This window comes from Penaeus vannamei, chromosome 13 (assembly GCF_042767895.1).
Source record: "Penaeus vannamei isolate JL-2024 chromosome 13, ASM4276789v1, whole genome shotgun sequence".
Classification (NCBI taxonomy): Eukaryota; Metazoa; Arthropoda; class Malacostraca; order Decapoda; family Penaeidae; genus Penaeus; species Penaeus vannamei.
In genome coordinates this window covers 9,927,431-9,941,729 of record NC_091561.1, presented here as the reverse complement: position 1 = coordinate 9,941,729, position 14,299 = coordinate 9,927,431, and the positions used below count along the sequence as shown (strand labels likewise).

Here is a 14,299-nt window from a genome sequence, read left to right as displayed (position 1 = left end):
ATATCAAATGAAATTAAACATTATTATTATTATTATTATTGTTATTATTATTGTTATTATTATTATTATTGTTATTATTATTATTATTATTATTATTATTATTATTATTATTATTATTATTATTATTATTATTACTATTATTACTGTTATTATTATTGTTATTATTATTATTGTTATTACATTATTATCTGCAAGTTTGTGCAATAACAAAATAATAAGTATAAAAAATTATTTGTCATTTTTATTTTATTTATTTATTTATTTATTTTTCTTTTTATATGACGGCATATGTAACGTCCTGCTCCTCTGCCACATTTTTCCATGACACGATATTCATGTCACCTGGATCCAGTTGGTTAAGTGATGTACAAGTGATTTGACTGCATGGTTTGAAGTGTATTATTGAATTAACTTGAAGTGCTCCATTAAGAAATCTGAAAATTTTCAGTAAATGACAGTAAATGACAGTTACAGAAAACAATATGGAGGAATTTTTATCTATGACGGAAATCACTAGAGCAAATGCTGCACAGAGCAGGTACCCCGTAGTGCAACAAATATTGTACTTCACAGCTGTTGGATTGAAATGCACATTGAATCTGAAAGAAGATTTAGAGTAAGAGTGCTGCTGAAAGTAATCAATTTATTTATTATTGAAGACATTGTATAAGGAGGGGGAACAAAATACATAACAAGAAACTGTTGAACAGTATGAAAATTATTCTCTATCTGTTAAGGAAAGAGAGAAGATGGAAATATTGGAACTTGTGATAGAGAGGATTTTACTTAGTTGAGTTCTTAACCATGCTTGGAACTTTGAACTATTGAGGAGAGCATTAATCCATACAAGTAATGTTGATTTCAATTTGTGGTAAGTTGTAATATTTTCTGTTTCAGACGATGAAGAGCAGACCTTCTCCTTCGGGAGCTGGTGGACTGTGACCATTATGGCACTCTTGATCAGCATTGTGGGGCTTACAGTGATACTGTGGATGTTCTTTGAGCCTGTCACAGCTCCTCAGAAGGTAATTTTTAAGTTGATTGTAGTTTATCAAGAAAGTTGCTGAGAAAGATTCTTTGTTGGTATGCTTTTAGGTTCCTTGTGCCCTCTGTATCTTTGTTTACACTTTTCCATCAGTATGGTGTGGTAATGGATGCAGGATCATCACACAGTGAAATATTCGTCTTCACATGGAAAGGTAACAAACCCCTTGGAACTGCAGACATTAAGCTCAAGGATAGATGTTTTGTTGCAGGTATGTTTGAGGTTAAGTGATTCTCTAGTTTTGTGATAATTTGAAAGATACTGGTTTTACAAAAACATTATAACCAATTTTCTGGATTTAAATTATTTTCATAAAACTTTATTTTGATGCTGTCGAGAATCAGAACAAAATTTGAAAGGTCCCAAAACTTTTTTACTATGCTAGCCATATGAATGGTAATACACCCTTTCTGTAGTTGTACTAAACGTGTGCAATTTTCAATTAAGGTCATAAAAAATATTTCTAAAATTTGGCACTTCTTGACAAAAAATCTTTCAGATGCAAAAAGCTTTAGATTATATTTATAACTCTGCTGCACCATTATTTTTAACCATTGGTGATGGGTGATATGCTTATCACATCATGGAGAATAATCAGAGACACCTATTGGCACCTCATTAAGTCATGATTTAATGTTCCAGTCACAGATAGAAGGTCTTGTATGTTGTACCAAAAATTGGACAATTAAATAAGTGCGGAATGGCAAGCAGTAATGTATTCCCACCCTTGCCTGACTTCACGGGAAAATTGTTCTTTTTGTTTATAGGTTAAGTAAAGTTCATTGAAAATATTGAATATCCACCAAAAAGAACTAAAACTTGTAGTAATGTTAGATTTAAGCTTACTACTGCCCATTTTGACTATATCATGGAAGATAGCTGCCTCAAGTGTTAAATGCACTTGAAAATTAATGTCGTCCAAACCAGGTATACTAAAAATGCAAGGACCATGAAATCTCAGCGGCATATTTTCAGGCTTTACACACGCACAAGCACAAGCACAAGCACAAGCACAAGCGCACACACACACACACACACACACACACACACACACACACACACACACACACACACACACACACACACACACACACACACACACACACACACACACACACACACACACACACACACACTTACACTCCCTCTCACACTCACACTCTCTCTGCCTCTCCCTCTCCCTCCCCCCCCCCCTCCCCCTATCCCCCCCCCCCCCCTCTCTCTCTCTCTCTCTCTCTCTCTCTCTCTCTCTCTCTCTCTCTCTCTCTCTCTCTCTCTCTCTCTCTCTCTCTCTCTCTCTCTCTCTCTCTCTCTCTCTCTCTCTCTCTCTCTCTCTCTCTCTCTCTCTCTCTCTCTCTCTCTCTCTCTCTCTCTCTCTCTCTCTCTCTCTCTCTCTCTCTCTCTCTCTCTCTCTCTCCCTCCCTCCTATCAAGGCCCTGAGTTGAATATATTTACCATTATAAAATTTCCTTCAAACAGGTGGTGTAAACAGCTTTGCAACCCATGCAAATGATCTGGGTAGATATTTAGGAAGGTGTCTTAGAGTGGCTGAAAATCAAGTGCCAAGTCATTTGCGGAAGGAAACCCCCTTCTATGTTGGGGCTACAGCTGGTATGAGAATTCTCAGGTGAGAGAAAATGAAGATTTCATATCCGTCCTCAAGGATGTCTATCATATGTATTGATATACATATAGTATTTTATATTATGAGATTTAGTAAAGAAAATAGATAGACAACAAACCTAAATTCCTGTTAAATGTATCATGGTGATTTCAGTAACATGTAGTATTTTATATTTTAAGATTTGGTAAAGAAGATAGATATAGATGACAAAGATAAATTCCTGTTAACCCACTTGCGCTTGGGGTCACACATATGTGACAACCAGAAAAATAAACATTGCTGGCTGTACCACTGGTGCGATGGGAGATTGGAGCTTGTGCTCTGATTTTGTCGCCTGTGATACCGCCCAGAAACCGTAATTATTGGCGCTCAAATGGACCATTGCTAGTGGTTTAAATGTGTCATGGTGATTTCAGTAACATGTAGTATTTTATATTTTAAGATTTGTTAAAGAAAATAGATACAGACAACAAAGCTAAATTCCTGTTAATGTGTCTTGCTTGCAATGTTGCTTCCACCCACCTAAGGGATATCTTCTTGACCCTTTCAAAATTTACATTTAGGCCTATAGTGATCACAGGCAGCAAAAAGATTTACTTACTTTATTAACAACCCTTAACTGAAATATCTGTCGCTCAGCAAGTAAAAGGTGATTTGATGAAAATTCATGTATTTTAAAGGGTCTATAAAGTGTCTCTGTATGAGATGTAGTGTAATTTTCAAGGTAATCCTTTGGGAAGACTTATTTCCAAAACTTTTTGGGATGTAAGGTTTAAATTTTTTCCAAAACTTTTTGGGATGTATGTTTTAAATTTTAGACAAGTATAGAGTCAAAAGAAAGAATTTAAACCAATTATCTTGGATGGCATGACATAATGCTACAGCCATTGAAATCTTAGTGTATTTATTGTCTTCACACAAAGATGGCTCCACAAAGAGTTGCTTATTATGGCAAAAATTTATTGATCTTTGGTGTATAGGGATGCAGAATATTTATTTAATTCAACTTTAAGAGCCATATCTTGCTATTAGTCTATTGATCAATGATTTAATGTCATGCTAGACATTAGTAATGAAGCTTTTTGCTTTTAAGGTTCATTTCTGGAAGTCTTTATGATATGTATTGAAGTTCACATTTTTATTGTCAGGGATTTTGATCCAGAAGGAGCAGTTGCAGTTCTAACAACACTAAGGGACTTCTTGGAGACAAACTCAACATTTAAAGTACAACACAAGAACATTGGAATTATACCAGGTTATGAAGAAGGCACTAGTGGTTGGATAGCAGTTAATTATCTTGTTGGGTCCCTGAAACAGGTATGCTTTTCTTCTTTTTTCTTCCTTTTGAAGAACAGTATATTTAGATTATAACATTTGACTTTAGACACAGTATGATAACAAAAAAGTTATGGCTTTGACTTCAGAAGCCATTTGTATCTGAATGTTTTAACCTCTTAAATCCCAACAAGAATTGGATTTCAAAATGTTAACCTCCCATTCTTCTTTGCAGGCAGGAGCATCAACCAAAGCTGCACTTGATGTGGGTGGAGCTTCAGCTCAGATAACTTCAGCTTTAAGGGAAAGTGGAAATTGGACAACCAGGAATCTTACTCTTTTTAATCAGACCCACAAGTAAGGCTAATTTTTGGTTTGTTTTCTCTGATTTGATTTTCTTATTTTGATATGGTAAACCTAAGAAATTTAGTTTCAAAAATGGGGCAGAAACTGAAGAACTGAAGTCAGTATGACAAATAAAGAGAGTACTTTTGTCTGTCTTGTTCAATGTACACTTTGTATCTGTTTATATATATTATAACCTTGTAGTAGGTCTTTTAATATGTATCTGAGTTTTGTATTTTTCCTCTTTTTCCTCTTTTTTAGTATCCAAAGTCAGTCTTTCCTCTGCTATGGAATTGGACAAGCCCAACATCGACACAACTTCCTTCTATTGACTGAGAGCAAGACCAGTGGAGGGAATTTGTCCAACCCAGAGATTCCCGTGGACCCTTGTTTGCCAACAGGAGCTAGTCATGAAATATCTGAATTAGATTTGAATGGTCCTTGCACACTCACTGGGGATCAAAAACCGGAACTGGCTTCAATGACAACAATAAGCCAGAACAAAATGAAGAAGATTTTCAAAAATTACATGCGAAAAGGAGATGATGAAGATATTCGTTCACATCTAGAAGAAACCTTGAGATTAGCATCAGAAGATTTAGGAAGTGACACGAAGGCAGTAGTAGCACCTCAAATTATCAAAGGGTCTAGCAATGCTAAGAAATGTGATCAAAAAGTGGAGCAGCTATTTGATCTTCAGTTCTGCAAGAAAACGTTCCGATATGGTGACTGCATGAATGCAGAGCTGGTTCCTGCAGTGACAGGAGACTTGATTGTTAGTATGTTATTGACTTTTTTTGTGAATAGACTTGATTGTTAGTATGTTATTGACTTTTTTTGTGAATATATACAGTTCAGTATGAATGTTCAGTTATCCAGTGAATAAGATAGTGTTTATTTTCAGTGAAAAAAGAAAAGATATTCAAATCTTTGAAACTACTTGATTGCTTTCCTCTGTTCAAAAGTTGAATACAACTGAAGTCACAATACTTTTTCAGGCATTTTCTGGCCTGTTTTACCATCTGTTGCTGCTGTTACAAGTAAAGTCCGATGCTAGCTTGGATGACTACAAGGTTGCTGTTGATCATGTGTGCTCACTGAAGTCAGAAGCCTTATATGCTGCTTATCCTGGTAAGCTCAGTTGAATTTGAGTAGAATTATGATATGCTAGATAAGTGAGTGGTTTTCTCTCTCTTTGGTATGTGTTCTTAGATAGGGCTGTAATAATGCTAGGATTCTTGTGGTTTATATGAGGATAGAATTTCATGACCATAGCATTCTTGTCAAAATTTGTGCTGCAAAGGTGAATAATTTCTAAAATTTTGTACCTAAAAATTTACTACTTGAGTCAACGAAAAAGAGCATAATAGCAACAACTTTTAATAAGCTGCTAATTTGAATACAAAGCTGATGTTATAGAATTTGTCTTGAGATTTTGTCACTTTTACTGTTAATAAATTGGTAAAATGAATAGATACAAAACATCTCATACTCCCATTATTATTTGAAAATCGTTTAGATTGCTGCTCTAGTGAATATGATGTGTTTTTTTCGTCAGGTGTGGACAAAGATATAGTAGAAGACTTGTGCTTTGATGGCATGTATGTGTACAAACTCCTAACAGTTGGCCTGGGTATTGACAGTTCATCATGGAGTAATATAGACTTCAGTCATCAGGTTTGTGGTTTATGTTGTACATTTTTTTTTTTTTTCTTTCTTTTTTATCAGTAGGATAAGCAATCAATACTTTCTGATACAATGCTTCTCTCGCAAACTCAAGATGTGAAGCACAGAGTAATAGCTTTCATTAAGGTAGTATCAAAAGGGATCTAGTTAATGGAAACAGCGTCTCTTTCGTGTTTTCCCACTAATAAAAATGTTTTCACTCGGACCATTCAGTAATTTGTATTTAGAATTATCATCACTTTTATCCACAGGTGAAGGGCATGGATGTTGAATGGCCTTTGGGCTTCATGCTGAACCGGACCACTAGTCTCCCTGCTGCTCACACAGACCGTCCTCTGACTGTTACTACGTTTTCACTGTTGCTTTTCCTCTTCTCAGCATTCCTCATCAGCGGCATGCTCTTCCTACGTCACTCAATCAAGATCAGGAGGCACAGTGCCTCTTACCAAAGGTGTGACTCTCACCAAGCATAGATGCATTTGTATTAAGTCATGTGCCATGCAGCTAGCTTACAATTCTACCTTTTGCTCGGTGTAGCAGGTGGTACCCTTTGCAGTGTATTCCACTTCCCTAAGATGCATGTATATTGAACCTTAAATTCTGTGACACATCCTTGCAATCAGATTGCATGAAGCTCACATCAGTGGGATTACATCATAAGTGATACAGGATTATATATAATGCCTTATGGTCAGAGATTCAAAGGTATATTTGTAGAGAGCTGAAATTTCATAGAAATGATAGATAATGCAAACCAGTACCTTAAAAGTTGTAGGGGTTGTGAATTTAGGTCCAGTGATAGAACCTGTGATATATATATATATACTATATATATCTATGAAATAGATTATTTATCTTCTCTCCATTATCAAAAGACAAAGCAGTCCAATGGAAATATGGTAATCTGCTTGCTTGCTAATATGCTTTTGCATTTATATATAGTATTTAAAAAGATTGTACCTGAATTCCACCAATTTGAATAATATCTGGAAATGGTACTACTTAAGTCATAAAGTTCTAAATCTCAGAATTTTTGTAAAGCAAGTGTTTGTGTATGTTTGAGAGTATGTGTGTGTGAGAGAGAGTGTGTGTGAGGGAGAGTATGTGAGAGAGTACGTGTGTGTGAGAGAGAGTATGTGTGTGTGAGTGTGAGTGTGTGTGTGTGAAAGAGTGTATGTGTGTGTGAAAGAGTGTATGTGTGTGAGATAGTGAGTATGTGTGTGTGAGAGAGAGTATGTGTGTGTGTGTGTGAGAGAGTATGTGTGTGTGAGAGAGAGTATGTGTGTGTGAGAGAGAGCATGTGTGTGTGTGAGAGAGAGTATGTGTGTGTGTGAGAGATAGTATGTATGTGTGTGAGATAGTGAGTATGTGTGTGTGTGAGAGAGTATGTGTGTGTGTGTGAGAGAGAGTATGTGTGTGTGTGAGAGAGAGTATGTGTGTGAGAGAGAGTATGTGTGTGAGAGAGAGTATGTGTGTGTGTGAGAGAGAGTATGTGTGTGTGTGAGAGAGAGTATGTGTGTGTGTGAGAGAGGGTATGTGTGTGTGTGAGAGAGAGTATGTGTGTGTGAGAGGGAGAGTATGTGTGTGTGTGAGAGAGAGTATGTGTGTGAGAGAGAGAGTATGTGTGTGTGTGAGAGAGAGAGTATGTGTGTGTGTGTTTGTGTGTGAGAGAGTAAAGAGATAGTATGTATGTGTGTGAGATAGTGAGTATGTGTGTGTGAGAGAGAGTATGTGTGTGTGTGTGTGAGAGAGTATGTGTGTGTGAAAGAGAGATGAGTATGTGTATGTGTGAGAAAGAGTATGTGTGTGTGTGAGAGAGAGTATGTGTGTGTGTGAGAGAGAATATGTGTGTGTGTGAGAGAAAGTATGTGTGTGTGTGAGAGAGAGTATGTGTGTGTGTGAGAAAGAGTATGTGTGTGCATGAGAGAGGATGTGTGTGTGTGTGTGCGAGAGAGTGTGTGTGTGTGAGAGAGTCTGTGTGTGAAAGAGTGTGTGTGTGTGTGTGAGAGAGAGTGTGTGTGTGTGTGTCTGTGTCTGTGTCTGAGTGTGTGATAGTGTGAGTGTTTACAATCTGGACAGATGAATATATTCAGTCTCACATCATGTTTTTGTTGAAGAAAAAATCTGCTAATTTTTCTGCATGTGTAAGATAATATATATACAAAAACATATATTTTTATAAAAACTGTTGGTTATGTTACCAGAAACATTAATGATCACACATGAGACAGAATCTTCTTTTTCCTTTTTCTTTCTTGAATTAATAGCATAATTTCTGTGTTTTTCATACTTCATCCCAATTTAAGAATGTGTTTGCCTTTTCTTTCTTGAATTAATGGCATAATTTCTGTGTTTTGCATACTCCATCCCAATTTATTTTCCCATAAAAAAATCTGATGACGTCAGTATTGCCTGGATTTTTTTTTTTTTTTTTTTTTTTTCTTCTTCTTCTTCTTTAAGATTGGCTTGAGAAATTTGTTTTGTATGAAATTATTTAGGGAATCAGGTGTATGTAGATGCCTATGTGAACATAAAACCTGTGCAGAGCTTTTCTTTGTAGTTTTTAAAGCATTCATTCATGCTACTTCTTTCTTAGAACGGTTGCTTTCTTCGTTTGAACGGTTGCTTTCTTTTTGCTACAATTCAGCATTGCAAACTGACTTTGCAAAAGAATATACAATGTGATTATACCTAAGTCTGGCATAGCATGTGGATGAAGTTAGATTCAAGGTCAGAGTTACTATTCCACAAGGCTTGTGCATTAGCTCATGTCTTTTGTTTCCTCCTTGCAGGGTAATTGCAGACCATTTTGATCATGAACTCCGTAGGTTTATATGAGGATAGGAAAACTTCTTGCGGCATTTTTAAGAGATAAGGGACATGGACATTGGTAAATATTTGAAGAGATCAACTGTAAAAGCATTTTGTTTCCAGATAAGATTTTTTGGATGCTATAGAAACATTGGAACTATCCACTCGAGGTTGGGGGGTAATATGCCTGTTGTTTAAAATCTGTTTGTCTTTTATATGTGGTAAGTTTTCATAAATATGTTGGAAAACTTTAGCAACTTGAACTTGTATATACCTCATATATCCTGTAGAGCTAAAACGTCTGTCCCTTTGTACAATTCTTTCTTTTGGTAATTGTTCTAAGTTCTGTTTTGGTTTTACATAATGTTTATATGCCATTTCCTTAGAAATTTTGTTGTTTAGGGTTACTTAAAGTAGAAAAAGATACTTTCAAAGTCTATTCAGTTGTGATAAATGTCTATCTATTCATAGATATGTATGTCAGATATTTTTGTAAAGTGTATGCAAGCTTATATGTCTTTTTGAGGGGTTGTGTTCAGCATGTTTCATATGACTTTATAATGAAGGTATTGAGAACATCTGGTAAAAATGAAAAGAAAACTGTGGTTGTGAATTTGTGTTCTTATATTAAAAACTGTTTTATTTTTTATTTTTGGATTATGTCTTTCAATCTGAGGAGATTACATTGTCAGTAAAGTCTAGCCTTTTACTGGGATTATGATAAGCTTAGAAAGGAAAGAGATATATGTACATGAACAATATATTTTGAAAGTTATATATGAAATTGGAGTATAACAAAGGGATATCACTATTTATTGTGAATTTGTAATTCTGTTTATATTCATCAACTCATTCTTTCCTGTACAAACATTTTGTAAAAAGTAAGATAATTTTAAAGAGAAATTTTATGCAGCATACTTAAAAAAATACCCATATCATTGAACTAGGGTTTATTTTAACTTTGAATTATAGTCACTGACAATTGATAAAAGATGTTGTTTAGAAAAGAAGGTCTTTTTAGTTACCAAATAGAGCATTGTCATAAATATTTTCTTATAGACGGAGATTCTTCTGTGTCTTTGTTTAGTTTGGAAATGTACACTTGAAATCCATAATTCAGTTCAGAAACCTTATAGGTGTTTATATTCAAAGAGAAGACTTAATGTACTTTGTAAGTAAATAATATGTAAAGAATATGAGCCTGGAGATGATGAAATTAAAGGTTTATGAAACAGAATACTGAATTATGGGTTATTAATTGTATATTTTTTAAACAAATTCTATTATTGTGATCTGTGTTATTGTGTTTGTGTGTAGACTCTCAAAAAAAGAACACACTATTTGGGTATCTATTTACAAAGTGTTAAAAGGACATGTATCATTAAAAGTTTATTTTTTCCTGCAAAATTGATATGGTGTTTCTTAACCCATAGTTTTTTTTAAGGGAATAATAGAGTGAAAGCCACTTTTTCCCGAAATGAGTCAATTGCTTTAAGCAAAAACAAATAGTTATTCTCAGTACTGCATCATATTACCCTCAACCAGAAGCCATGATAAAAAACATATATCACTTGTTAAGATGATATTTGTGAATCAAAGCTGCAAATTATTTATACCTTTTTGATAGGATTTATTTGATAAAATCAGTTGACACCTAACTACACCCAAAACATTGTGTATTAGAGAAATAATGTGAAAAAGCTATCAATGATTTGTGATGGACTTTTTCCTGGATGCTTTGATCTAACCAGCACTCTAGAACATAATTACAGTGTGGATCAATTTGAAGCCATCAATACTAGCTCTATTCTCCAATTTAAAAGTGTGATTTGAAGATAATTGATGAGAAATTGAAATGGAGGAACAAAGTGAAATATAAGTGAGGCAGTTAATATAGGTATATGTATATATGTATATATATATATGTATGTATATATATATATATATATATATATATATATATATATATATATATATATATATATATATATATATATATATATATATATAATATATATATATAATATAATATATATAATATATATAATGTATATATATAATACGCACACACACACACACACACACACTTGTTTGTGTACATGTGTGTGTGTGTATGTATGTATATATCTATATCAATATCTATATCTATTTATCTGTCTATATGTAAACAAATGCATATGTATGTACGTGTTTGTGTGTGCATAAAATCCTGTTTTCTCGCCTGGTAATTATGTAAAGACCGCCACGGCTGTGACCTAGCTGCCTCCACCTTCACCAAAAGTGTTAATTAATTCCTTTATGTGTGACTGAGTATTCTCCGTCGATTCAACTTTCTTCATCTGTTCTGCAGGTCAGCGAGAGAACTGATGCTTATAAACTTCAGTTCATAAATAAATATATATATATATATATATATATATATATATATATATATATATATATATATATATATATATATATATATAATATATATCATGATTATCATTATTATAATCATGATCACATTATGGTATCATTATAATGATCATGATCATCATCATCATTATAATGATCATTATCATTATTATCATTATCATGATCATATCATCACTATCATTAACCATTATTAACTATCATGATCATTATCATCATTATCATGATCATTATTATCATTATCATGATCATTATCATCATCATGGCTGGTTATCATCTTTATTATCATTATCATGGCTGGCTATCATCATTATTAGAGTGAGTGAGTGAGTGAGTGAGTGAGTGAGTGAGTGAGTGAGTGAGTGAGTGAGTGAGTGAGTGAGTGAGAGTGAGTGAGAGTGAGTGAGAGTGAGTGAGAGTGAGTGAGAGTGAGTGAGAGTGAGTGAGAGTGAGTGAGAGTGAGTGAGAGTGAGTGAGAGTGAGTGAGAGTGAGTGAGAGTGAGTGAGAGTGAGTGAGAGTGAGTGAGAGTGAGTGAGAGTGAGTGAGAGTGAGTGAGAGTGAGTGAGAGTGAGTGAGAGTGAGTGAGAGTGAGTGAGAGTGAGTGAGAGTGAGTGAGAGTGAGTGAGAGTGAGTGAGAGTGAGTGAGAGTGAGTGAGAGTGAGTGAGAGTGAGTGAGAGTGAGTGAGAGTGAGTGAGAGTGAGTGAGAGTGAGTGAGAGTGAGTGAGAGTGAGTGAGAGTGAGTGAGAGTGAGTGAGAGAGTGAGAGAGTGAGAGAGTGAGTGAGTGAGTGAGTGAGTGAGTGAGTGAGTGAGTGAGTGAGTGAGTGAGTGAGAGAGCAGATACACAGACAGAGAAAAATGATGAGAGATATAAAGATATATATATATATATATATATATATATATATATATATATATATATATATATATATATATATATATATATATATATATATATATATATATATGTATATATATATGTATATGTATATATGTATATAAAATGTGTGTGTGTGTGTGTATATATATATCGCAGAAATATATGAATGTCAAAACAAACAATCACTACTTATATATTTGTAACATTTTAAGAAAAAACAGCAGTGAGAAAATATGAAAGAAAAAACAAATCAGAGAGAGAAAGAGAGAGATATACACAAACATATATACACACAAATTATACACACACACATTTGTGATAATACATATATATATATATATATATATATATATATATATATATATATATATATATATATATATATATATAATTTTATATATATATAATTATATATATATATATATAATTATATATATATATATATATATATATATATATATATATATATATATATGTATGTATCAGGATCTAGATATTGTTAGAGAGAGAGAGAATGAAAACCGACAGACACAGACACACACACAAAACCAGCTCTTCGTAGATCCTGGAAAGTGTTCTGAAAGAAGTGAAAGCAGTTGGCGCGCAAGACCGCTTGTTCGGAGGCAAATCTCTCGGTCAAACTGGCATTGGTGCCAAGGGTCGGACGATGCCCTTCAGAGGCGCCGAAGGAGGCATCGCGGCGCCACTTCGGAAAGAGCGATCATCTGCGTCGCATCTCGCTCTGGACGTCCCCATGGCGCGTTTTATACTAATTGGGTAGTTGATGAAGGCAAAACACAAGCACAAAGGAAACTGTACATACGCATACATATAGATATGCCTTCGCATACGCGTACGTATGTCGGAAACCGTAAAAGTAAAAGAATTACACACACACACACACTCGCTCATTATCATCATCATTATGTTATCATTATCTTACCATTATCTTACCATTATCATACCATTATCATACCATTATCATATCATCATCATCACCTGAAATAACGCACAATCGATTTGTCCGATTCATAATGATGATGATAGTCTCTCTCTCTCTCTCTCTCTCTCTCTCTCTCTCTCTCTCTCTCTCTCTTTCTCTTTCTCTTTCTCTTTCTCTTTCTCTTTCTCTTTCTCTTTCTCTTTCTCTTTCTCTTTCTCTTTCTCTTTCTCTTTCTCTTTCTCTTTCTCTTTCTCTTTCTGTTTATCTCTTATCTCTTTCTCTTTCTCTTTCTCTTTCTCTTTCTCTTTCTCTTTCTCTCTCTCTCTCTCTCTCTCTCTCTATCGATCTGTCTATATTATTTTCTCTGTTTCTAGTATGGTTGTGTGTATTTGAACGGCCGTACTTGTGTGCATATGTATGTGTGTACGCAACTGGGCGTGCTTGTGTATTTTTGCACATACTCATTGGCCATTGCGTGGCCATTGCACATGTTATCTGCAAGTTAGCGATCTACATCAAAAACCCTACGAATCAAAGATAAAAACTGACCATCAACAATTAATGAATGGGATAGTCGATTGACTAGAATTTAGTACTTTATTAATATATGATATTTATACACACACGCAGATATCTGGCTGAGAAAATTTCGGAATCCGACATTGGGTGGTTCCTTAGCGCCAAGCTGTCTGGCGGCTTCGAGGACAGGGGATTTCCGTCGCTTTTGCGTTTTTTTAGTTAATATTATTTTGATTTCGGTTTTCCAGCAATGCAGCAAAAAGTGACAGAGACGAGGGGGGGGGGGTGCATGTAAATGACTTGTAGATTAAATCTCTGTATTTCATTCCTTCTCTTTCTCTCTCCTCTGTTTTCTTTCTTTCTTCTCTCTCTCTTGCCGTATTACTCTCTTGCTATCTTTCGTTTTCTTGCTTTCTCTCGGTCTCTCTCTCTCTCTCTCTCTCTCTCTCTCTCTCTCTCTCTCTCTCTCTCTCTCTATATATATATATATATATATATATATATATATATAGCTCACGCTCTCTCTCTCTCTCTCACTCTCGCTTTCTCGAGTTGAAAGCTTTGCAATTCGATTGAAAGCTGCCAGTCGCCGATATTACGAATTTCGTCTCGTTAGCATAACATGCTTCTTTTATTTCAAATTTAATAATATTGTGTCACATAAGGTCGAAGCCCTAAGGGCGCGAAGCGCCTGCGAGCAAGCGCCGCAGGCCAAGGAACCTAGCATAGCCAGGTGCGGCCAAGCCGCTGCTTGTATAT

General features: G+C 34.9%; 1 protein-coding gene across 1 annotated transcript; it reads left to right on the top strand.

The window, feature by feature from the left end:
* Positions 1-897: 897 nt before the first annotated feature.
* Positions 898-10,193, top strand: LOC113817837 (ectonucleoside triphosphate diphosphohydrolase 1; the record flags this gene model as incomplete). The annotated part of the gene is given in 10 exon segments (XM_027369945.2): positions 898-1,025; positions 1,139-1,256; positions 2,525-2,672; positions 3,818-3,986; positions 4,180-4,301; positions 4,551-5,064; positions 5,288-5,420; positions 5,848-5,966; positions 6,227-6,426; positions 8,768-10,193. Coding segments are annotated over 10 exon segments (1,697 nt in total), but the record flags the coding sequence as incomplete, so codon positions are not given.
* Positions 10,194-14,299: the final 4,106 nt, after the last annotated feature.